The following is a 25,155-nucleotide window of genomic DNA, read 5'->3' on the forward strand; positions in this document are numbered from 1 at the left end:
TCTGGGTGACCAGGAGGTGTTGACCTGGTGTCGCTCTCTCTTGAAACGTTGAAGAAATGTTCATCCCAGCCCCATCTCGGATATCAGGAACTTTTTTCTTTTAATGCCTTCTTATGGGTGCCATTCTGAGAGAGAAATGAGGACATGGAGCAAATTAACTGTGTTACGGTGTTTGCGGCCGGCATGCAGGCAACATTCGGTTGTGTGGGGAGCTAACAGAGGGTTCCTCTTAACGACCCATGTGTCCCCTTATGCGTCCATGAGAGAGAGGTGCACAGAGAGCTCACATCACATCGGAGACGTTCTATTGTTCTGTTTGTTTTTCATTACTCTGAAATGATTACTGCAAAAAATTCTTAAATTGGATGCTTTTCAAAGAAGAAGATTAAAGACCATAAGCAGAGGCTTGCAGCTGTGTGGAAAGGAGGCTGCATCTGTGTTGCTCAGGGAGGCTCTGGGTGGAGTCGGGCGGCTTCACCTTGGGCTCTCTGCGGGGGCTCGGGGTGCGCCTGCCAAGCCCCCCCACGACCCCTGGGCCTGCATGGAGCTTAGGTGGCATGTTGGGCACTTCTTCCCCAGCCATCCTTTGGCATGATGTAACTAAATGCATTTCAGTGGGGGATGGGTCCTCATGGTGCCAGTAAGAAGGGTGCTGAGACGACTTTTGCTTCAGCAACTGCCTGAGAATTTGTAGCTGTTTGACTAAGGATCGGTTCCAATTAGAGAGTCCAGTACTCATCATCCACATATTTTGGTGGTGGTTGGAAGGTCTTGTTTCTTGAGTGAGGAGAGACGTGTTTGTACTCCTGGGGTTGGCTGCAAGATTGTCCCTGGATGGCGGGGCTAGGGTACTGGAAAAGCTTTGTATTGTTGTGCAAATGAGTTAAAGGGCCCTTTAAACTCAGAAAGGGGAATACTTGGGGGAAAGGGGAGGCAGTGTCCTTTAGAGTGCTTTATCAGTCTCCTTCTCTGAGAATTGCCCCTTCCTCCTACATACACAGGGAACAGATGACCAGAGGCAGATGCTCACCCGCTCATTGGTCCACAGTGGACGACACCCAGCTAGGGGAAAACTCTCTGGATAGAGGCCTAATCATATTCTCTTTTGGTCTGAATTTTTTGCATGTGGGTGGCAAAAACTTCATCTTAAAATGACTTAAACACAACAGTTGGTTTATGGGATTCTGTAGCTGAGGAGTTTAGGTATGGCTTGATCTAGGGGCTGTGCCCGCCCCCCCCCCCACCACTACCACCCTGTTCTGCTTCCCTCTGTGATGGCTTTATTCTCTGGTAGGTTCCCCTTCTGTGGTCAGCAGCAGCTCTGAGCTTATGTCCTTCCAGGGAAAAAATAACTAAAAATAAACCTCTCAGTTCTTCCCTAGTCACACAAACCTCCAGATTGACCTGGCTTGACTGAAATGCCTGTACTGTGGTGCAGGTGGGGCTTTGACTGTCCATGCCTGCCTGTAGGGTCAGAGCTGGCATGGGATTCACAGGAAGCCTAGAGACGGAGGTTGGCTGGGGCATGGGTCCTTGGAGGAGAATGAGTTGTTGAGGCAGGCACAGGGGAACAGCCATGTTCACGTGCGCTCTCTCCTGGAACATTTGGAATTGGGGAGGCTTCACTGGTCTGGCCTGAATGTCTGTGGGGCTGGGTTTGAGAGGTGTCCCATTTGGGCCATGAGCTTGGAAGTCAAGAAAGAAGCTGTGGAGAGAATGAGCACAATGGAGTGGGCACCCAGAGAGCAGCCACCTGTCCCCTTCTACGGGGCTTTGTGGCTCCAGATCCAGCCCCACAGGGGCCCCAGCAGCATTGCCAGCCCATGGCGCTCTGAGATGCCCTGTGTCCTTCCAGTAAGTCCACATTTCCTCGAAGGCATCATGAATTGGATTCTCTTCCTGGGCATAAAGAGTCCATGACTAGGAAGACAAGGGCCAGGGACACCGATAGAACAGTGTACGGGCTTTCTGTGTAGGAGAGAGGCACCCACCCAGCTCCTGATCTCGGTGGGGACAGATGTGCCCAGAGCAGAAGCATGATGAGACAGACTGAGTGTGGTATGAATATATATTGGAAGAAGCTGTCAGTTCCCTAACGGACAGTTAGCATCAGTAGGAGAAAGAGGGTCATTCTTAATCACGTTAGAAAGTGACATGTTTTCCTTGCTGAATTGATGGCCTCCCTACCCCATTCGTTTCTACAAGAGCTGCTGGCCTGTGTGACACATGGTCACGCGGCCCACATCCTAGAGGCCAGATGCAGGGGACTAGCCCCAGCATAGCTGAAGCTCTTGAGTCAGAAGCCCTGAGACCATCTCTGGGGGGGCATCCGTTTCTTTGCTGCCTTCAGAGTTGAGTGTGCTGCTTGTTCAGGTGTCCAGTTCTCTTAAAACCACTTCTGTCTTACCCATGTCCTCCAGAATATTTGATGTGGAAAGGTCTTGGTGTAGGAATCAAGCAAAGGTGAAAACTCATCCTCTGGCTTTGGCCTGGACAGCTCCTCCCACCTCCCTCTCCCTTGGGCCAGCTAGCCCTCTTCCTTCGAGGCTTTACTTAGACATTATCACCCCCTCCAGGAAGCCTTCCTTGATGCTTTCTGCACTGATTTATGTGCCCCTTCTCATCCCCTGGCCTCCTGTGCTTCCCTTTGTCATAATTTCCTCCACAGGACTGTAGCTTTGGTTTGTTTTTCCATCTGCCTTGCAAACGTGTGACCTCCTTGAGAGCAGGCACCTAGCTTTCGCTAATAACAGCTAACTTTTATTAAATATTCACATGCCGAGCAGAGCGGTTGATCTTAGGCACAACCCTAGAAGGAGGGTGCTAGAATCGTCCTCACTTTACATTAAAGAAATGAGGGCACACAGAGAGGCTTACGAAATTCCTTACGGTCCCATGGCTCCATGGAGAAGGTGAAGTCAGTATTGAACCCAGGCCGTCCTTGTCCCCAGACTGTGCTCCGAATCATCACTCCAGCTGCCGGGCCACATCTACTCTGTGTTTGCAGCCAGCGCAGGTCCTGGACGTAGTAGGTGCTCAGTGAGCTCGGGGTGACCCGCAGGAGCTCAGAAGGCCTGGAGCTGGATGTGTTGTGAATGCACTGCTCAGCGGGAGGTCAGTGTCTGGGGGGGTGAGGGGTGGGGTGCGCGGTTTGCTGCTTTTATCCATAAGAGGGAGAGGCCGGTCGGGTGCCCACTGAAGCAGAGGCCGGCAGGCAGAGAGCCTGTTCTCACCACGGCCCTTCCCCTCATCAGGGCAAAGAGAGTGACCCTGGCTTTAAAACTGATTTCCCCCACCACCAGCTTTCTGCAAGGCTTTAGTTCTGAGCATAGAGTAGGAAAAAAAAAAAAAAAAAACCCTTCCAATCTATCATAGCAATATCACAGCTGTTGGGGACCAAACACAAGTTTGGAGCCTCAGATCTTGCAAAAAGGCTTTTACTTTAAATTAGCCTGTATTGAATTCAGGCATGTGTGGCGATCAGTAGGTAAGTCCCCAGACCCAGCTCTGGATTCCCACAGGAATGGGCCCCTCCGCTGGGTCTCCTGCCCTGGAACAGCTGCCCAATCCCCAGTCTTCAGTGACTGTCCCTGCCTGGCTCTGTAGCCCAGCTCCCAGCCCCCCTTCCCTTGTTGCCTCGGGGAGGTTTCCTCTTTCTTCCTCGATGAGATTGTCCTTTTGTTTCTGGAGGTGGCCATGCACGGCAGAATGTGTCTGTACTTAAAACCCTGTCCCTCTCCTGCCTGCCTCTCTGCCTACTTGTGATCTCTGGCTGTCAAATAAATAAATAAAATCTTTAAAAAAAACAAAAACAAAAACCCTATGCAGTTGTGTTTGGAGAAGACGCAGGTCAGCTCTGCGCTGTCTCGGGGTCCATCAGAAGGCCCGCTTACTTGAAAAAGTCACTGAATTTTTCTATTACCAAAGTCAGTATTTCAGTAGAGGCAAGAAATCTGGAAAACTCCGAAAACAGTAAAGAAACCATAAAGGTAATAAAAATCCATCACTGTGAAGGAAAAACCACTGCGGATGTTTGGATTTGAATCCTTCTGGTCTTATTTTCGGGGATGTAATTGCACACATTCATACATGTGATTGGAATCTTACTTTTCAATACATCATAAGTAGGCCCTAAATGAACTTATTTCAGAATAAACAGATATCCAGCTTCTGCTTCCGCCTCTCCCCCACCCCAGGAATACTTGGCTGGTATTAGTATCTGGGAAGAAGGAAGCAGAAGACTTCGCTACTTTCTGAGTGGGTCTAAAATGTTACCCCCTCATTTCGGTGCTACCGAGTAACCAGCTTTCAGCAAGAGACTGTGTCTGGCAGAGCACACGGCTTAGGGGGGTACACTGTGCATGACTCAAACATCTAGGCTACAACATGTGACCAGCGGATGAAGTCATGCTTCCTTTTAAAATTCCCAGAATATGATCACTGGAGCCCCCCATGGCTTGATTGCCGGAAATTAGCTCCCATCCAGATGGCTCCAGCTGTTTCTGACTTCTCCAGGGACTGCTCATGTGCACGCGGGGACTCGCCCCTTGTGATACTCTCTGTGGTCCCTGTTGTCACTGCCCGTGCTAAAGATGACCTTCCTTAGGCGGCCAGGCTCCACACCCAGCTGCCCACCCAGGATCACGGCCCCCTCTGGCTTGGGGTGGGGAGGGGGTTTGCAGGGCTTTCCCTTCCCTGCTCTTCAAACCCAAGCATGGCGGCTGGGGCTACTCCTTTGTTCCTTCGGCACATGCAAGACCAGGCTAGAACTTTCAGTAAGACCCTGTCAACACTGGAGGGATCGGGGCCGAGAAATACGGCATGAAGGGGGACTGTCAGTTCCGGCTCCTAGACGTAGCTCTCCTCATGTCCAGGCCCGTCTTCAGGGGTTCCCGAAGCCCATCTCCCTGCTTTGTTTCTGGTGCCCAACTTCCTCGAGAGGGCTGGCTTACCGCCCCACCGAGGCAGGGTCGCACAGGGCGCCCAAGGCCCACCACCAGGAATCCGAGAGCATGGGCAGCTTTATGCCAGTCTCCTCCTTAAGTCTCTGGCCAAGGCTGGGTTTCACAGTGGTTGGAACTGCCGGGAGCTGCAGGGGCCATCTTGCCAAGCGGAGGGTCCTCGGTGGGCTCTGAGGGAACTGGAAGGTCCGTTAACTTAGCAGCGGTGGCAGGACGTGGAGACCGGACTCCTGAGTCCTCCGTCTGGCCCTCATCGGAAGTGGTCCCGCCCACAATTCTCTCTCGAGCCAGGCTTTATTTTTGAGACGAAGTTGTGAGTTGGCGGGGTCAGAAACTCGGTCATGGGAACCAGAGTGTGCCTTTTTCACCAAGGGAGGGCAGGGGCTTGAAGGGAGAGTGAGTGCCCTGAACCCTGGGTCCAGTTCCCATCGGCACAGAAAGATCTCAGAGGCAGTCCGGTGGGAAGGCTGACCTTTGGGCACTGCCAGCCCTTCCGCTTGTGGAACTGTCCAGACTGCTGTCCTCTGTCAGCAGAGCCTGGGCTGGAGCGTAGTGAGCAGGGTCTGTGCTCCACGACTCTCTACCTGAAGCAAGCCGTCCGCTTCCTGCCGGGGTCTGTGCTCGTGGGGTCATCACGTTCCCCATAGCGCAGAGACTGGGCGGGGTCCGGTCCACTGGGAAGGTGCCCGTTCACTTTCCTTCTTTGAAAGGCATGTGGGGGGTTTGCGCCGGCCACTCTCAGTAAATACTGCTTCCCGCTTGACTGGCCCGCCGCCTTTGCATAACCTCCTGAACTAAAAAGTCGTTTTTCTCCTGCTAAGTTATTCATCTTTTTCTTGGCATCGGGGTGCCGTGATATCACTCCATCAGTGTGGTCATATGGTAATTCAGGCATTTGGTTCCAGCAATGAGGACACGTAGAGTTAATAACACATGAAGCCATTTCATTAAAACGGAAGTTTTGTTAGGACACATTAACACAGGCCACCAACCAAAACACAAATCATTTCATTCCTTGGATATTAAGGAAGCAAAATGAACTACGAACCTAAGGCCGTTTTTTAAAAAAGATTTTATTTATTTATTTGACAGAGATCACACGTAGGCAGAGAGGCAGAGAGAGAGAGGGAAGCAGGCTCCCCGCTGAGCAGAGAGCCCGATGCGGGGCTCCATCCCAGGACCCTGAGATCACGACCCGAGCCCAAGGCAGAGGCTTAACCCACTGAGCCACCCAGGCGCCCCCCTAAAGCCGATTTTAAAAGAAGCTTTGTTATCTGAGCGTCCTCTGACTGTCTTTACATTTAACCATGTGCCGAAGGGGCGTTGAAATTCAGAGTGGAGGGGCGCCTGGGTGGCTCAGTCGGTTAAGCATCTGCCTTCAGCTCAGGTCATGATCCCAGAGTCTGGATCGAGCCCCACATCAGGTTCCCTGCTCAGCAGGGAGCCTACTTCTCCCTCTCCCTCTGCTCTTCCTTACACTCATGCTTTCGCAAACGCGCTCTCTCTCTCTCTCTCTCTCTCTCGATCATTCTCAAATAAATAAATAAATGATCTTAAAAAAAAAAAAAGAATCTGTTCGACGCCATCCCATCCTTTGGTCACATTAGGCGTTAGGTGAAATCCATGGCATGTGACAGGTGTCACTAAATGTTGCATCATTTCCTATAAGTCCAAGGAAGTTCTCCCCACGAATGCCAACTTTCAGTCTTGACTAGCACCCAAAAAGAAGTGTTTGGTGGCTTGGCATGAGAGTTGGGCACATTAAAATGTGGCCTGAAGTTGGAAATGGAGAGGCCCGCCTTGGGCTGATGCTGAGGAAGGCCGGGCCACCTGGCATTCTGTTTCCCCAACCAGCTGTGTGTAAATAAATGTGCCTTCATCCCCAAGCTCTCCCTGCCCTCCCATCTGCAGTTTCTCTGCAGGGTCTGGGGCTCTCGGTAACCATCAAGTAGCTCCTGTGAGGTCCTCCTCCTAAAATAGCGCCGTTGTGCACGACCCCTGGTGCTGGCGTGAAAGGGACCGTGGAGATGCCAGGCCAGCCCACAGCAGGGCAACGTCCTGAGCTCCGCCTGCAGTGGCAGCCCCAACATCGCATCCCCGGCTGTATTGGAGGACTTGAACACCCACCCGAGAGGGTCGGGCGCTAAATCTGCTGTTCCTGTCGGCCGTGTTCTGGAAGCAAAGGAGAGGCTTGACTGCCCAGCCCACAGGCTCTGCATTATGTTTGCGTTTCCTCGCCTGCCTAGCATTTGACAATTAATTAGGCATGGTAATTACCTGCTGTAATTTTGTGATTGCACATCCTATAATTACCCCTAATTCTGTAATAGGGAAGTTCATGTACACAAAGGCAGACAGCGACGAAGGTGATGGTGTCACCGTACGAACAGCTGCCACTGCTCCCTGCCTGCCAGGCCCAGACCGGGCCCTGCGTCGCACAGCCACCCAGCAAAATTGCTCTCGTCCCCATTATACAGATGGAGAAGCTGAGTCCTGAGATGGAGTGCCACCTCCTGGGGCACCGCTGACCGGGGGAAGAGCCGGAATTTGAATGCAGGCACCCTCCCTGCACAGCCGGGGCCCTTCTATGCCATCCTGCCTCTGCAGGGGAGGCCCCGGGCGTCCCTGACGTTTGCATGTGCCGATGCTCGGCAGAGTCTTGAAGTAGATCTGGAACCCCAGGCCGCTGAAAAGCAGCTTTTAAATCTTCATTCTCCCTGTGCCCTAGTCCTCCTTTGCGTGTGTGTGTGTCCATATATCTGTATATACGTCCACACGTGTATGTGTGTGTGTAGACCGTTCTCCACATATAATCAAGGCTTGACTATGTGAATTAACCCACCCAGGATCACTGGGCTAGCAAGAGGTGAAGCTGGGATTTGAATCCATATCTGCCCAAGGCCAGAGTCTGCTCTCCAGACCCCTCCCCCCGACACTGACCTCTGATTACTTGTCAGGTCCTCGTGGATGCTCCCCGACCACAGTCTCACTAAGACATCCTGGGAATGTGAATTTGGGTAAAAGCTCGATCTCCTGAGAACAGTGAAGGCATGGCTTTGGGTGGAAGGGCTTTCGTTTTTGAATTCTAGGCTTAGTATAAATATCAGGGGCATAACTCCTAAGTTTACAGTTCCGTGAATCGAGACTTCTGTATAAACCTGTGTAACTACTGCCCAGAGATATAGGCATTTCCAGCGCCCAGAAGGTGCTTTGTGCCTTTTTTGGGTCCTGCATAGAATCCTTGCCGACCTGTAAGGTCTTGAGGGCACCCTCGTAAGTTCTCTCCTTGTATCTTTATCGTTTTACCTTTCCCATTGAGATCCGTGATCCCAAAGGGCAGGCGCGCCGAAGCCAAGTGCGTGCGCGCCCACGCTGCCTTACCCATGACAGCCCCAGCGGGGGACACCCGGAGCGCCCGCCCCAGCACGGCAGGTACACAGACGGCGCTGCGTGTTCCTGCAGCAGTACTGTACAATGGGGAACGACACGTGGGTGCTGTGCCCCGTAGCATGGATACCACACAAACACCATGTGCAGCAAAGAGACCAGACGAAGGAGCAAGCTATGTATTAGATGAAGTTCAAAAACTGGTGAAAATCGAGGGGGGTTGCCGTGTGCAGAGCGTGCTCCGCAGAGGAGGGGAGTGGTGTTGGCTGGGTGGGGGGGGCGTTTGCCTGCGGGGGCTCCAGCAGATGTTGCTAATCGTCTCAGTGGAAGAGTTTCTGGAGGCTCCGTCTACGCAAGAATTAGTTGTGGGTTCAGTTCCCTGAGGGCCTGAGGTCCCCAGCCCCTCCTTGCCCCAGTTTGTTACAGGCATTGCTAGGGTAATTCCTCCCCATAGAAAAGAAACCTCCAGAATCAAGCTTCCTCTTAAAACAGAGAAGACGGGGTTTGCCCTGATTCCCGATGGCAAATATTACCCTATTTTATTTTCCTTTTGCTGAGCCAAGATTACACGTTTTGTGGCTTTTTATTGCTTAGTTTAAAAGGGAACTCGCTTTTGCTGGAAGAGGTCAATTCTTGTTATTCCTCTAAGGAATTACTATCTTTGCAGCTCAAGCAGAAGGAATTGAGACCTATCAAACTTAATTTGGAGGGGGGAGCCCTTAAAATAAAAACTAAAATCCGAGCGGTTCGGGACATAAGCACTTTACATTTTTTTTTTTTTAAAGATTTTATTTATTTGACAGAGAGAGATCACAAGTAGGCAGAGAGGCAGGCAGAGAGAGAGGAGGAAGCAGGCTCCCCGCTGAGCAGAAAGCTACATTTTTTTTTTTTAAAGATTTTATTTATTTGACAGAGATCACAAGTAGCAGAGAGGCAGGCAGAGAGCCTGATGTGGGGCTTGATCCCAGGACCCTGAGATCATGACCTGAGCTGAAGGCAGAGGCTTAACCCACTGAGCCACCCAGGTGCTCCAGCACTTTACATTCTTGAGTGAAATAAATGAACAGTTGGGTTCAGTGTAATTCAGGGACAAGTTAGTTTTCAGAGAAAGTTTTCCAGTTGTGGATGCTGAAAGCATTGCTGTTGAGGATGGACCAGTGAGGTAGGTTGGCAGTTTCGATGGCATTCGATTTCTGAAGGAGGCGATATAGGAAGGCACAATGGGAGCATCTGGTACCAAAGGGCCTGTTCCAAGGACATCTGGTCTGCCTAGGAAGGGGCATTTGGGCCACAGAGCCATTGAGTAGGGACCTTCCTTGCCAGCTGCTGTTCCCAGCTACCTGCATGACTGGCTTGGGGTTCCTGGGATCCTGGGGAGCCTCGAGGACTATAGAACATGCTGCAGCAGAGAAGTGCCAGGCCTCAGTGTCAGGCAGACCCGCGTTCTCCCGGGTGAGTGACGTACCCTCTCTGAGCCCATGTGCGTATCTGTACAAGGAGCACGTTCCCCATCTGCCTTGCAGATTGAGATGAGGATGGAGGGTGAGGCCTACACAGTGCCCGGCTCAGGACCCGGCTCAGGACCCGGCTCACAGTAGGTGCTTCATAAACGACAAGCGGTAGTGTTGGAGATAATTATATTTTATTGGAGTTCTGGGGGGGAAAAAAAAACAACTTCCTTGGGTCTGGCAGTGGGCCACCCCACTCTTGCTGAATTTCTCATAGAACTCCATCATTCTGACTGCCAACCAGGGAGGTTGGGATTTGACCAACGTCCAGACAACAGCAGAAACGGAGAATGGTGCTTCTAGAAGAGTACCTAGACACCCAGTGCAGTGGCCTAGGCAGAAGAGTGGGTTGGCAGGTCCTGTTGTTCAGTACGTGCCCGTGTGGGTGAAAACACGACGGGTTAAAGGTGATGCCCAGGTTTCCTGCTCAGACAACGCGGGTCCATTCACCAACAGAGTGAGGTCCCAGGAAGAGGGAGGAGCGGGTTTGCAGTGCAGATCATGGGTTCAGATGGAGACATGATGAGCTTTGTTGAGACTGGATCTGGGGTTCATAGCAGAGGCCCAAACTGGAGAGACAGATTTGACCTAAGAATGAAGTGTGCAGACCAGAGTTGGATGTTCGTGTGGGCAGAGTGGGCAGTGGGTGAGAACCCCTGTCTCTGGCCTGAGCAGAAGAGAGGGCATGCCCACACGGAGGAGCAAGGAGGAGCCGTCGGAGAAACAGGGGCTCCCCACTTTGATGGGAGGAAGCCATTGGCTCTTGAATGTATTGGGAAGAACATAGAGCACAGTTTATTACTCATCACGTTAGAGATGCATGTTTTTCCCCATTATGATACAGGCCTTTAACATGTGCATTGATACTTTCTCCTTGCAGATTGTACTAGCTCTCTGTCATCGGAGATTCTACTCTCCAGGCCCTTCTTAACTCATACAATTCTTAAAAACGCATGCATCCACTGTTTTCCCTTCTAGTAGTTGCTCGGTGTTTCTGGAAGGCGTTAGGGCCTGTGAAAAGCAGAAGGAAGGGCCCTTACAATGTGTGCCCCAAGAATGTTCTCCCGACAGCCCTGTCTTGGTGAAACTAAGGAATTTTTATGCTCCTCTTGTGCCTATCCCATCTGGACGTGACCTTCCCTCCAGTTGGGTTGATGTCAACCCTGGGCCCTCGCACCCTCCCCAGATGGATTTCTTCCTCCTCCTCCATGTGGTGTGGTCTGCGTGATGCCAGGCAGAGCTGAGCTGTCCGAGTGTGCCCGGCACACCTGGGAGGAGGCGCTGTCAGTCGGTTCCATGTTAAAGGTGAGGAAACCCATAGTCCGAGAGGAGGCGTGGCTTGTCTGACCCTAAGTCTGTGCTTTACCTCAGGGTTCCCCCAGGGGCCCGCTGTCTCCATCCATTCAGTGTGCTCTCGCAAACCCTGTAGCCTGAAGGGCTTAAACGGCATTTTATTGCTCACAGTCTGGAGGCTGGGGAGTCCAAGATCATGGCATCAGCAGGGGGTTTGGCTTCTGGTGAGAACTTTCTCTCTGTTCAAACACAGCATCTTCTCACTGTGTCCTCACATGGCGGAAGGGGCGAGGGAGCTCTGTGGGGTCTCTCTCATTAGGGCACTAATCCCATTCATGAGGGTGCCACCTTCATGACCTCATGACCTCCTGAAGGCCCACCTCCTCACACCGTTCTGTCAGGGGTTAGGATTTCAATATCCGAGTTCTAGGGGGACGCACATTGAGAGCATAGCGTCTGCTCATTAGAATCACTAGGGAAGCTTTGGAACATGACAGATTCCCAGGTCCCAGGTGGCTAATGCACCCGCCAGCAGCGGCTGGTCGTATGTGGAAAGCATTGCCCCCTTCCACACCAGATCTTGGATATGTCCGTGGGAAAGTAACAACGAGTACCAAGGATCTAGTTCCGGGGTTGGCAAAGTGCTTTTTTGTAAAGGGCCAGAAAATGAATATTTTTAGCTTCGCAGGCCGTATGTCGTCTGTTGGAACCACTCGGTCCTGCCGTTGTATTTCAGAAGCGGCTATAAACAAGAGGTGAACAAACGGATGGGTCAGATTTGGCTCGTGGGCCGGAGTCGACCTCTCCTGATCTAGGTGGTTCACCTTGTGCATGACGGTCAGACAAGCAGTTGAACTTGGCGCTCTCCAGCGGAGTCTTGGATTTGGGCAACAGTATGCTAGAGGCAGATAGAGTCCATTCGAGATGGGGCAGGCTGGAGCTGCGTTCAGCCGCCAGGACAAAGAGCTCTAAAACAGGAAGCTGGAATGAATTCAAGAGGAGTAACTCTCCTTTGTTAAAAAAAATTTTTTGAGTAGATAGTCTAGTAATTGGTGTGGTGGTTCCATAACGACATCAGAGACCCACAGTCCCTTCTGTCTTTTCCCATGACCGAGATGATCTCGTGATCACAAAATGTCTGTTGGAGCTCCAGTCGTCACATTTGTGAGAAAGAAATGAGAGAGGGAGAAAGGCAAAAAGGCGCTATTAGCTAAGTCCGATCCCTCCTAAGGGCCTGCTTGGAAGCCCCAGTAATTTTTGCTTCCATCTCACTAGTGCTCTCACCTGTGAAGCAGACAGGAAAAGGTAGTTAAGTTTTTGTTTGGTTGGTTTTTTTTTAAGATTTTATTTATTTATTTGACAGAGAGAGACCCATCAAGAGAAGGAACACAAGGAGCGGGAGTGGGAGAGAGAAGCAGGCTTCCCGCTGAGCAGGGAGCCCGATGCGGGGCTCGATCCCAGGACCCTGGGATCCTGACCCGAGCCGAAGGCAGACGCTTAATGGCTGAACCACCCAGGCGCCCCTGTTTTGGATTTTTGTTGTTTGTTGTTGTTGTTGTTCCTGAACACAGAGCTATACCCAGAGGTGCTGAGGGAAGATGGAGACTGGCTGGGCAGCTAGTCCTTGATGTGTCCCAGGAGAACCCAAAGAATGCCCCAGGTGTGTGCAGGAAAGTCCCCTGAGCCCCACTGGGTTTATTTGCCAACTGATCTGCCGTGTCTCTGCTTATAGAGATTGTGAATGCCTGAAGTCCCTTTTCCCCACAACTAGCCAGGCCTTTCCAGATGCTTCTGGAGTCTTACAAATCATACACTTAGATAATCCGGATAACAGTCCCATCCGTCGTCATACCACGGCTCGGACACCCCGTGCCAAGAAGCCTTTTGAGCTAAACCTTTTCTTCTCAGCAGCTTTTCCCCTTTGAAATCTGTCTTCTTCTCCTTTGTATCTGCCAGGAGTCTGCCTCCTCGGGTCATTCAGAACGCATCACGGTCTAACCTCTGAGATCTCTGCCCCCTGCACCCTGGGGCTCAGATGGTTAACCTTCACTGCCTGAGTTATGATTTGGCTGCAGATCTGCTCGGACTTATTGTGAACCACTTGGTTCCGGCTCTGAGCCGTGCGTCTGGGTAAAGCCTGAGAGGCTGCCTTCCTGGGATGCCGATGCTGCTGGCCCGCGGACGGCCCTTGGAGTAGCACGTGACCTAGATCTTCCTGAATGTATTTCCATTCATGTTTTAGTAGGTGGCAACCGAAACCTAAGCAAGTTGGTATGGTCGATGTAGAATAGAGCAAGATTTTCAGCCCATTTATCCCAGCAGTTATCCTGTACCTTTCAATGAGGTCTAAAGATTACTAGGCCTTGTTGGTGCTCTCCCACGTTATTTCCTTAGCTCAGAATTACTAAAGTCTGTAAGTCTTTGTCCCCCAGGCCTCCCCTGTGCCATATTTCCCCAGCTTTTACTTACGGTGTTGGTTTTTCAGATTCTCTGGTAAAACCTGACACTCCTTTTTTTAAATGTCATCACGATGGATTAGATTCATCCCTCAAGACAAGTGGGATCGCTTGGTATCTGTCATCCAGCGTATGTATTGTCTCTCTCAGCTTGGAGGCTTCCGACTGACTCGACAGGCCTCTGTTTCTCTATCTCATTCCCCTGGAAACTTCCCATCCATTCACTGGAGCTCTTCATCCTTCCTCTTGTTGACAAGAGTATTACAGGAGACCGTGATGGTCATCTTGCCGAAGCTCAGATACGTGACGTCTGCATCTGGGAATACTGGATGGTTTTCTCATAGAGGCAGAACTCCCACTCACATCACAGACGCTTATTTTTATTACGCTGGAGGCTTTTAAGATGGGTGTCGGCATTTACCGATCGCAGATTGCAATAGCTGCTTATCGGGGAACCTCACACTCTGGGATATACTTGTGTAATTTTCTACAATGCATCGATCTCTCTCCCACTTCCGTTTTCCCTTGCGATACAATTGCGGTGTGTCCCTGGAGGGTGTTAGGGCCTGTGAAAAGCTGAAGAAACAGCCCTTACAGTGTGTACCCCCAAAGAATGGTCTCTCGAGAGTCCCATCTCAATTGAAACTGGGGAAATTTTATGCCCCCCCCCCCGTGCCTATTCCCATCCAGACGTGACCGTCCGTCCAGTTGGGCTGATGTCGACCCTGGCCCCTCCCTCCCTCCCCAGATTGATTTCCTCTTCCTCTTTGTGATGGTCTGCGTGGTGCCAGGCAGAGCCAAGCTGCTTGTGTGTCCGAACGTTCCTGGGAAGAAGATGCTGTTAATCAGCTCCATCTTACAGATGAGGAAATGCGTAGCCTGAAAGGAGGCAGACTCTTACCAGCAGTCTGTCACCGCTGCAATGGGCATGTGACGGAAGTGTGAGGACCGTCTCTGAGATCAGCTGGACGGCTGATCTCTGCGGATCCTAGGAAGTGGCACACACTGTGCTCTTCCCGTCACCTGCCTGTTTTGTTTTTTTTTTTCATGTACCTCTTTGTTGACTCAGTACCGCTGAGGCCCTTCTCTGCTAGGCACTGGGCATCTGGCGGCTTCGGAGATGGATGCCGCCCCTTCCTCTTCTGTGGGTGGAACATGACCCAAATCCCACGCCTTTGTAATGAGGGTTTCTTTAAAAAAAAAAAAAAAAAAAAAAAAAAAAAAATTATTTTAGAGAGGTTGGGGCAGAGGGAGAAAGAGAATCCTGAGCAAACTCCATGCTGAGTGCAGAGCCCGCCGCGGGGCTTGATCCCACCACCCCGAGATCAGGACCTGAGCCAAAATCAAGAGTTGGATGCCCAACTGACTGAGCCACCCAGGTGCCCCTGTGATGAGAGCTTTGAGAGAGATTTACATTTTCTCTCTCTTTCCCTTTCTTGCCAGGTCTACATCCGGATAAAAGACGACGAGTGGAATGTCTACCGGCGGTACACAGAGTTCAGGAGTTTGCACCACAAGTTACAGAACAAGTACCCGCAAGTGAGGGGCTACAACTTCCCACCCAAAAAGGCCATTGGAAACAAGGTATTGTCACCACGGGGAAACGGGGCAGCTCCCACGCCAGGGCCTGATTTACACACACATGCTTCTGTAGACCTGTGACTCAGAAGTTGGCTAACACAAGAAAAAATAGGGACAAAGAAAACAGTCATAACTCCGTCACTCAAAGACAAGCAGTTGTGTTTTGTTTGGGCGTGTCCCCTTAATTCTCTAGGGCGGGGGTCGCCAAGCATGTCCTGTTAAAAGGGCCAGAGAGGAGTTACTTTTGGCTGTTTCATGAACCATAGCTCCTTAGCTGAAAATACCCGGCTGTGCCCTTGGAGTGTGGGCGCAGGTGGGCGTGGCTGTGTGCCAATAAAACTTTATTCGTAAGAATAGGTGGCAGCTCGATTGGGCTGATGTTTCATGGTTTGCTGACCCCTGTTCTGGACCAAGGAGGTATTTTCCGGTTTTTGTCTGTAAGTTGTCCTGATGCTTATCTGGACTCACGAATGTGGGGTTATTTCCCAATAAAGCTTTCTCAGAGGACCTTATTTTCAATACACGGTTACTTCCCTTAGGAAGGTGAAGAATTGATGGTGGCGTAATTTGTTTCCAGGGAGTCCCGCAGGCACCTGGAGAAGGGAGGTGCTAGCCCTCTCCCAGGGGTTGATGAGTGCTCGTTCCTCCAGAATGTGTTTGGCAGCTTTCTGTATCACGGTACCGGGTGCTGGAGCCCAGGGCCCTGGAGGACAGGCCTGGGCCTGGTGTGGAGACTCACTGTGTGCGCAAGCCCGTGGGCATCATTTTGTCATCCCTCACAGTTACCCCTCTTGGCCGCGCTAGGAATCATGTGGGACACTTTAAAAGCTTCTGAGATCTGTAGTCCCCCCATTGCTGTTAGGATTTAAGGTCTGCAGTGAGGCAGGGGCCCTGAGGAGTCGCAGACATCTCCGGGGGTTCCAGCATGCACCCCAGCTGAAGAACCCCTGGCTTTGAGCCCGGGACCAGGCGGTGACAGGTGCATAATTCCACTATGTTAACGAGCTCAGCAGGGACAGTTTGGCCAGAGGAGGTAAGGTCTTGACCCTGCCGAGGACCGGTGAGAAGCTGGGCCTTGTTGTAAGGGGAATCTCTGTACTACCGCGCTTCGCAGAGTGTGGGCCCTGACCAGCAGTAGCAGCGTCATTAGAAATGCTGATTTCCAGGCCCTGCTCCAGACCTACTGAAATACAAGCTCTGGGGCTAGTGGCCCAGGAATCCGGGTTTCAATGTGTGGTGCTGGTGCCTGAGCAAGCATGAGGGTCAGGGTGCTCCCACGTTGATGGAGCTGTGTAGCTGCTTCCATATGTGATGCATTTCCTAGATTCTTGAAAGAGGCACCTCGCTACGGTCTCCTTGGATCTTTATTGCTGAAAACCAGACCATGAGTTTCCATAACCACTCCCAACACTTGGCAGTTCCCCAGGGAAGACTCTCACTAACTGTTCTGTTTCCATGTTTGTGGATTTGTGGGCTCAAACCAGATTAGAAACCTGATCGTGTCAGGGTCTGCTAGATCTTAATTTCAACAGTTAGAAAGCGGGTTTATCTGAGGCCTAGAATAAATGTGTCCTGCCATTTTGTTTCCTGCAGATAAGTAGAGTTCAGCCCATAAAAACAGACAACTAAGAAATTCTACACTTGTTCATAGCAAGAAGGACAATAATTCTTATGAAAAGAGGGGAAAAATTTTTACTGATTTAATCTAATGACTTGCGAGCTCATACAAATCTTGGGACCCATCCAGAATGTCTTAAAATGTCATAAAACAAAACTCTGCCTAAGCAACTTATTATTGTTATAAGATGCTCTCGTTTTCAGAAAGCATTATACTGAAGCAGCCTTTCCGTGACACCTTCTCTGGGGAACACGGCCTGTCTCCATCTTACTAAAGGAGATAGCACAGAGCTGAGCTGGGAATATTCTGGTGGTGAGACCTCTTTGTTTTTGCCTCTAGTGGCTGCCATACAGCAGTGGCAGCTACCGAGTGGCCTAAAACTCAACTTTTATTATCTTACCATTCGTGGAGGTTGGAAGTCGAGAATCCGTCTCACTGGGCTGAAACTCGCAGGGTGTTGGGAAGGGCCTCCTTCTTTCTGGAGCCTCCAGACGGGAATCCTTTCCTCTTCCAGCTTCTAGAGGCTTCCCTCATTCGTTAGCTCGTGGCCTCCTGTGCCTTCCAAGCCAACAACCACGTGACTCTGACCTCGCCTTCTGTCACAGAGGCCCTCTCCTTATGTGACCCCTCTCCCTCTTCTTAAGACCCTGGCGATGACAGTGCGCCCACTGAGATAAGCCCCAGTAACCTGCTAGCTCAGGATCCTTAACACATCTGCAGAGTCCCTTTGGACACGTGAGGTGAAATACTGTCAGGTTCTGGCCTTAGGCGCCTTTGGTGGTCACACATTGCCACGTGCTCTCTCTGTAGAACAAAGCAACTCCCTCCCCACCTGGGATGTCGAGGCAAGCCGTAGAGTTACTGCAAACTTACTGAAGACAGACCTCCCCACCACCACCATCTGAGAACAGGGACTGCGCTGACTTTCCCCTCTGGGGTGGACCGTTCCCAGCCCTGCTTCAACTTCTCCCATCCTTGTCAGTCCTGGGACTGACTCTCAGCAGCAGTGGGCCTTTGCCCTGTGAAATCCATGTCAAAAGGTCACTCTGTTCCCCCCTGCCCCTGCCCCCGCCCACCCCATACCCTGTTTGTGGATATGGGAGCTTGGGAATCAAAGGTACGGACATGGTGGGCGTGGCCCAGTGACGGCCGCCTTGTACAGGTGTGCCCGCTAGCTGGTTCCTTACCAGATTGGGTCCTGCTCCCCATGGTCAGGGGTGGACCTGATGGTTTCCTCTGTGGCTCAGGGACCCGACAGCTCATGAGCAGTCCTGGGGCCTCTGCCTCTTGTCTAGCCCGCGCGGCCGTTTGCCTTTGAATTGGCTGCTTGGCGATGACTGTGCTTTGATGCCTTCTCTCCCTGCGCATTTGGCTGACTGAGACGTACCCGTTTCCCTTAAGTGCACTTTGGCTGCTGCCCAGGACAGATCTGAGGGTTTGTCTGATTTTCAAGGGCAGATTAGTCAGCATTCAGGACTACAACATCCAGCAAAGGATCTTGATGAAGTCTGTTCAGAGTCAAAGCCCGCACTGGCCCCAGCTGAGCCTATGGTCTCAAGGTACCTGCCTTGATAGTCCGAGGGCATGTTTTCTAGCGAGTTTTCATTCTAAATCGGTCCAAAAAAGTCAACCATGTCCGCATCTTTTCCTTGACTGGGTCACTTCAAGAATGTCTCACTTGCCACTTGTACCATTAACGTACACACACATGACTTCTTTGTATGGATTGAGTTATATCCATACAGAGTTACAACCTTGCTACTATAAACCTTGGACCCATTAAGTGATTCAATCCAGAATCCACAGAGCTGGACAGTATTCAAGGAAATACTAAGCAGAGTTTAGTTTTTTCATGTTTGCCATGTGAGTATCTTTCTAACCTGAATTTCTAGGTATTTCCCTAACACTGCCACCATGGTACTGTTCAGCTCTCGTGACTCCCACAGGGATGGCACGCGTCTTGAGCCACATTTCTGAGTGGGGTGGGGATAATAGGAGGGGAGAGTTATACCAGTTCAAGACCAGTATGCCAGGTCCTGTGGGTCTCCTTTCTTAGAGTCCCAGTTCAGGTGCTCCCCACCATCCCAACGCCAGCCTGGTCCTTCCTGGTGTGGGCATCCGCACCTTTCTGCTCTTGCCTGCCTACCCCTCCACTCCCACGTGGTGGCCACAGTGAGGTTTGTGTGACATAGACATGGTTAAAACCCAGCAGCTGCAGCCGTGGCGGTCAAGAGTCTTTGTGACCTTGGAGACGTCCCCGGGTCTATCCCACACTTCTCTCCTACTTTATCTCCTGCCCCGCCCTCCTCCTGTGCACCCAGTCACACCGACCCCCTGAGACTTCCATGCTCTTCTCACTCTCTGGGCTTTGCACCTGCTCTTCTCCCTGCTGGATGGCTTCTCCCCCATCTCTGCATGGACGGCCCCTGTGGTTCATTAGATCTCAGCTCGAACTCCATCCCCCAGGGCCATCTTTCCAGACCGTCCTCATTAGTGCTGCCCCTTTAGTCATCCTCTGACCCACGACCCATTAGTCTGCTTTAATTGTCTCCTGGCACGTACCATCCATCCAATTGATTGGCTTGCGACCTTGAGTAGTGTTGTGTCTGCCCTGGAAGTGGAAGCTGAGGACAGCAGGGCCTTGGTCTGCTCACTGCTCTCTCTCCAGCTCCCAGGATAGCACCTGGTGCCCCAGAGAGACTCGTGGCCTGAGTTAAGGAATAAGTGAACAGGCATTAAGTGGAAAAATTTCCCCTCTCTTCTCTTTTCCATGTCACTGGGTCTCGGTGCAAATTCAAAAAAAAATCTGTATTCCCAAAGTAGGTAGAATAATTTCGAGGGTGACTTGGCAGGTTGCTCTCACCCCACTTGGAGCGAATGTGTTTTTTTCCGCAGAATGGGCCAGAAGCCGGCAGGCCTTTGCAGACCAGAGAGGTGGCTCTCTAACAATTTGGGGGAGTTGCCCGGAAGCTCCCCATCCAAATGGACTTCACCAGCATGAGGGCTCGGGAAAAAAGACTCGTGTTTGGTGATTCTGCTCCAAGTCTGCATGACTGCTCGGTGAGAAATAGATTTGAGAGGCTGTCATTTCTTCTCAGGATAATGGAGTCAGTCTCTGAAAGTTCATTTGGCATTAAGGCAAGGCAAATCGCTTTCCCCGGAGCCGCAGATAATTCGACTTGTTGGAGAAATTATGCATTAAAATCCTCATTAAAAACACACACACCAGTGTGTGCTGGTGGAACCGACCGTGGCTCACCGAGCCACTGAATGCACCTTTGTAGCTCGAGAGAGGCAGACTTTCATGCAGCCCTGAGGAAAGCGGGCCCCCAGCAGGAGGGCCTTGCAGTCATGGGAACCAGTGGGGATTTGGAAGAACGTCGAAGCTGCTAACTTTTCTCCATTTAGAAACACTTCTGGAATGTAGGGGTGTCACGTTAGGTGTCAGGGGGACTGCTATGTGTAAAGTAAGGTCTCAGTCTTCCCAAAGTTCATGGCCTTGTGGGGCCAAAGACCAGTAAATGGGTTCTCGAAGAAGAGTCCTGTGATGGAGGGGAGGAGGGTCCCTCGTGCGCTCTGGAGGGGTTGGCGAGCGGGGCTGCCTTCTGCAGGGGCAAAGTGCTCAACAGGCCAGCAAGACCCTGGCAATGTCTTCCAGGTGGGAAAGCATGGTCAGTTCAGGGGCTAACCTTTCCTTCTCTGGACCCTGTGTCAGCTTTGTGCTGCTGCCGGCAGAAATTACCCCAAACCTGGCAGCCCTAAGCAGTACACACTATATTATATTACAGTTGAGGAGGCCAGAAGTTGACATGGGTGTCACTGGCTTGAGGTCAAGGTGTCAAGGGCTGCGTTTCTTTCTCGAGGCTCTCAGGGAGCATCCCTTCCCTTGCCTTTTGTAGCTTCAAGAGGCTTTGCACCTACATCCTTTGGCTCTTCCTCTCTCCAGTGCTGTGACTCTGTGACCATCCTTGCGTTGTGGGGAGGGAGTGGGATTAGTCTAGCCACACTACACTGAGCATGCCAGATCTCATTGGAAGATGTGGGATTAGGTTGGGCATGTCTGGGTAACCCAGGGTAATCTCCACGTTGGGGGACCCTTCACTGAGTCACCTTTGCAGAGTCCCCTTTGCCCTGTGCGATAGCTCATTCACAGGGATTAGGTTGCAGAAAGGGGAGGGATGTTTCTGCCCACTTCACACTTCTCTTTCCTTGCCTAGGGTATGGGAACGATTAGCGTTACTTTACAGACAGGGAGAGGGAGGCGCAGGGAGGTGAAGTGACTTGCCAACTCTGAGAATCAAACCCAGAAAGGAAAAGGTTCCTCCTGCTTCACTAGGTGTATGGCCTTGGGCACGTTACTTCATCGCTCTCTGCCTCAGTTTCTCCCCTCCATACCACTTCTCTTTAGTGGCATCGTAAGGGCTTGCAGTAACCTTGGCAAAGTACTCGTGGCAGTGCCCGCGCAGGGTAAGAGCTCGGGCGTGTTTGTGGAAGGGGCGCTCAGGCTGGCAGTGAGGCAGAGCTGGCCAACAGAAGCAGGTCGTTGGCCCCAAGGATGCCGTGGGCAAGGCTGACACAGGGGCCTGTCTAGAGCCTTCACCTCCCGCTCCTCCCTATACAGTCTCACCAGCCATCGCGTGCCAGGCGTGTGCACTGCGGGCCCTTGGTATTCAGTCCCATACCATGGGACTCCTGTCACGTCCCATCCCAGATACCTTCAAGATGAGGAAGCTGGGTGCACAGGCTGGAAGCATCCTGCCCGAGGTCCTGTAGCTGCCATCAGGAACGGAGCCAGACGCCTGCTAACGAAGCCCCACCAAGCCGTGCCCGGCTCTGGGAGGTGGTGATGCACGAGGAACATGTGACGACGGCTCTCTCTGGGGAGATGGAAGACGGCAGGGGACTCAGCCGCAAGTTCTGTCCTGGGGCAGAGAATCCAGAAGGCACTGCAGATTTGGGAGAAAACGGAAGCTCCAGCCGATCGAAACCCTAACCTCACCCTTGTTTCTCATTTGACACTCTGCCAAGCACTGTGTAAACAGTCCTGGTACTTACTGCATTAAGTGAGAAGAAGAGGGAAACTAGACTCATTATACATCACACATTTGTGTTCCTCTTTAATACAGTCAGAGCCCCTAAAGATCTTTTCCAGGAGAGCAGTTGCTGAAGTCATCTTGCCGGAGAAACGGTCTCAGGAGAGGAACCTCAGAGAGCCGTGGACTTAGACTGCGTACCTGCATACATACGCAAACACGTCTGTGTATTTAATAAGGGGGGGCTTCCTTGGGAGTACTTCTTTGAAATATCAGATTAAAATCCAGTAGCAAAATCAAGGTCATTTCATGAACAAATAATCCAGAGCCGGCAACGAGAAGTCTATTTTCTCTCTGTTCCCATCCTGCATGTTCTCTGCAGGTAACACGCGAAGAAGTTGAATCCAAGCTAATCATTCTAGTGATTGGGGCCACAGATCTTGTAGATGCCACTGTCTCCAGGAAGCCCTCCCCAAACTCGAGTGTTAGCTGTCCCTCCCGAGGCTGCTTAACGAGGCTGCTTAACGGCAGCCTTCTCTTCCCCACCAACCCCGTGGAATTAGAGCAGCACCCGGCCTAGGGAGTCTTTGTCTTTCCAGCATCTCACGCGGTGCCTGGTGCACAGTGGGTGCTGAGTGAAACGTGTTTGATGAACACCAGAACTCATGCCACCTAGAAGCTGCGGGGCAGTGCCCGAGTTGTGCAGTTCCCAGTTCCCTTTCTCGCCCCTCCCCTCCCTCCCTCTCACATACCTGTCTCTCTGGTCATTGTTCAGAGGAAGAGTGACACAGCACAGCAAATATTTGCATGAGACTCTGAAGAAACTTTCCATTCACCATGCCTGGTGACAAAGATGAGTTATTGGACCCATCAGGAGTCTGGCCTTCCCCGTTCACCAGCCGGACGGGGCGGGCTCCCTGTCCTTTGCCTGTCTCAGGCTGAGCACAAGGCCTGCCTCCAGCACCGCAGCGGGGAACCCACTGGTTTGGAAACTGACACAAATTACAAGACCCTTGACTATCTGCTGGGCACTAAGTGTTGTCCAAACTATTTCTGGGGCTGTTAAGTTATTCGTATGTCATTATTTAATCCCTCTTTCTAGCTCTGAAGGCCTTCTGATGATACTTAACCCCACATTACATCTTTTATTTCCCTCACATTTTTGGACAACTGATTAAAATCGCAACCTAGAAGAGTACTTGTCAGCTCTTATTCTTTTCTTGAATAATTGAGAATAATTGCTACCTCCCCCTTCACAGTTGCCATTAACATGTGATAACTCTGTATTACGGTCTTGATTCATCTTCAGCAAGCTAGAGAAAACCTTTTTAATTTTTCAAGTTGCCACCATGGGTCTGCAGGGTTCCAGAATCCCTTGTGTATGGAGGAAGCGGTCCCCTTCCCCTTGACGTCCTCCCAGGCTGTTTGCATTTTTAGGAGGCCCCCAGCACAGAGGTTAGGTGTTTGGGCTTTGGCATTGCACCGGCCTCACTTGGGACCCTGTCTCTGGTACACACCGACCGTGTGACCTCTGCATGTCATCCTGCCCCCGTGACGCTCTGTTGTCACAGCTGTCACGTGGCTTGAGGTTGCTTGCATCCTGGGATCTCATGATAATCCACCTGGTACATCCTAAACCCTCAACTTATGGCTTTTTTTTTTTTTTAAAGTCTGCAGATAAAGCTCTTCAATTTGGTTTCCATTCTGTTGTAACTTGTGATAACTCAGGCATGGGCATTCTTTCTTCCCCTCTCCTTCCTCCCCTCTTCATTCTTCTTGATATTGCTTTGTTTTCTTTCTTTGTCTTTGGTTTCTTCCCTTTTTTTTATTATTTCAAAAATTGCATTATAAATGCCTCTATCTTCCATGAACAGCACGGTGGATTTGCACAAAAGGAGCGCACCTGTGTGAACAGCACAGACAGGAGGAAATAAATCACTGGCAGGGCTCCAGGCCTCTGTCTGTAACTCTCCCCACCAGGGGGGCCATCCTCCTCCTATCCGATCCTTGAATTAGTTTTGCCCATGATAGGACTTGACGAAAACGAGATCATAGAGCATGGACTCCTTTTTGTCTGGCTTCTTTTTCTCAGCGTTTCATCTGTGAGATTCAGCCACATCGTTCCAAGTAGCAGAGGGTTCTGGCCTTTTTCACTGCTGTGTGGTATTCCATCATAGGGCTCTATCGCAGTGTATCTTTTCCACGGATGGGTGTTAGACGGCTTCCGGTTCGGCTCAGTTACACATACCGCTGTAGTTGATGTCCTCTCCTGGATGTCCTCGCTGGCTTCTGTGGGTCTGTTGGCGGGAACGGAATTGCTGGGTCCCAGGGTGCCTGTTTGTCCTCCGTGTCTCCAGGCTGTGCTCCGATGAAGGTGGCTGCCGCCTCGTGGGGCCTGCTTGCCTTCTTTCCCAGCTGCTGCCAAATTGCTCTGGAAGGGGGTAGCCCCAGTTGTTCCCTCCCAACCACATGCACGAGGGATTGTACAGTCTCAGCAATATTTGGCATCATCAGACTTACAACTTCCTTATATTTTGCTAACACGACATGTACAGAGTGTCAACCCATGGCTTTCACTCCCGTTGGCCTGATTACAGACAAGGTTGATGATGGGTTTATGTCTTGTGGCCCCTCTTCCCTTTCTTGCCTGTCTGTACTATGTGGGCTTTATTCCTCTGGAGATTTTGTTTCACCAGTTTTAGGATCTTGTTATGTTTTCCTGATGCTAACCTTTGTGCATTGCTTTAAAAAGATGTAACACTCGCTGCCTCCTCCAAGAAGCCCCTCTTGCTGTCTGCCTCTCCTTCCATGTGCTGCTTCTTCCCTTCACAGTCCCCCTAAGGCTTCAGGGCATCCACCAAGTGCTGGCTTTCCTTGCTGGACCAGTTCTGCGGAGCCGCAAAACCCATCGTCATATGCCACACAGCAAGACCCTGGCATGGCATCCTGCATCCATGATGGCCCCATCCATGGTTACTTCCATGAGAGAACACTAGGCCCCAGCTTGTGTTCCTCAACATGGCCCCACAGTCCCCCCACGCCAGGGCTCCTCTCTCTGAGCTTGGGCCCCGAGAGCTTTGAGCCCTGCTCCTGAGAGCTGCTCATCCCTGCCAGTTACCAACTACATTAAGCTTAGCTGCCCCCTTGGAACTTTGTCACTGTTTAATTTCTCTGCTCTGCTGCCTTTGGAGGGAAAGGGAAGTTCTTTTTTGTAATGAGTTTAGAAGCTTTTTTGAGTTAAGTGCCTGATCCTCATAAGCTCATGAAAATGGAACTGTTTTGTATAATAAAGGAGCCCTTGATACTGGCTTTTAGCTC

At 51.3% G+C, this 25,155-nt stretch overlaps 1 protein-coding gene across 2 annotated transcripts in view; it reads left to right on the plus strand.

The window, feature by feature from the left end:
• SNX29 (sorting nexin 29) overlaps positions 1-25,155 on the plus strand; it is a 479,895-nt gene that overhangs the window by 387,323 nt on the left and 67,417 nt on the right. For both annotated transcript variants that reach the window (XM_047712611.1, XM_047712612.1), the window contains exon 19: positions 15,049-15,189. In XM_047712611.1, the coding sequence (XP_047568567.1) occupies positions 15,049-15,189 (141 nt within the window). The remainder of the gene's footprint in view (positions 1-15,048; positions 15,190-25,155) is intronic.

This window comes from Lutra lutra, chromosome 18 (assembly GCF_902655055.1).
Source record: "Lutra lutra chromosome 18, mLutLut1.2, whole genome shotgun sequence".
NCBI lineage: Eukaryota > Metazoa > Chordata > Mammalia > Carnivora > Mustelidae > Lutra > Lutra lutra.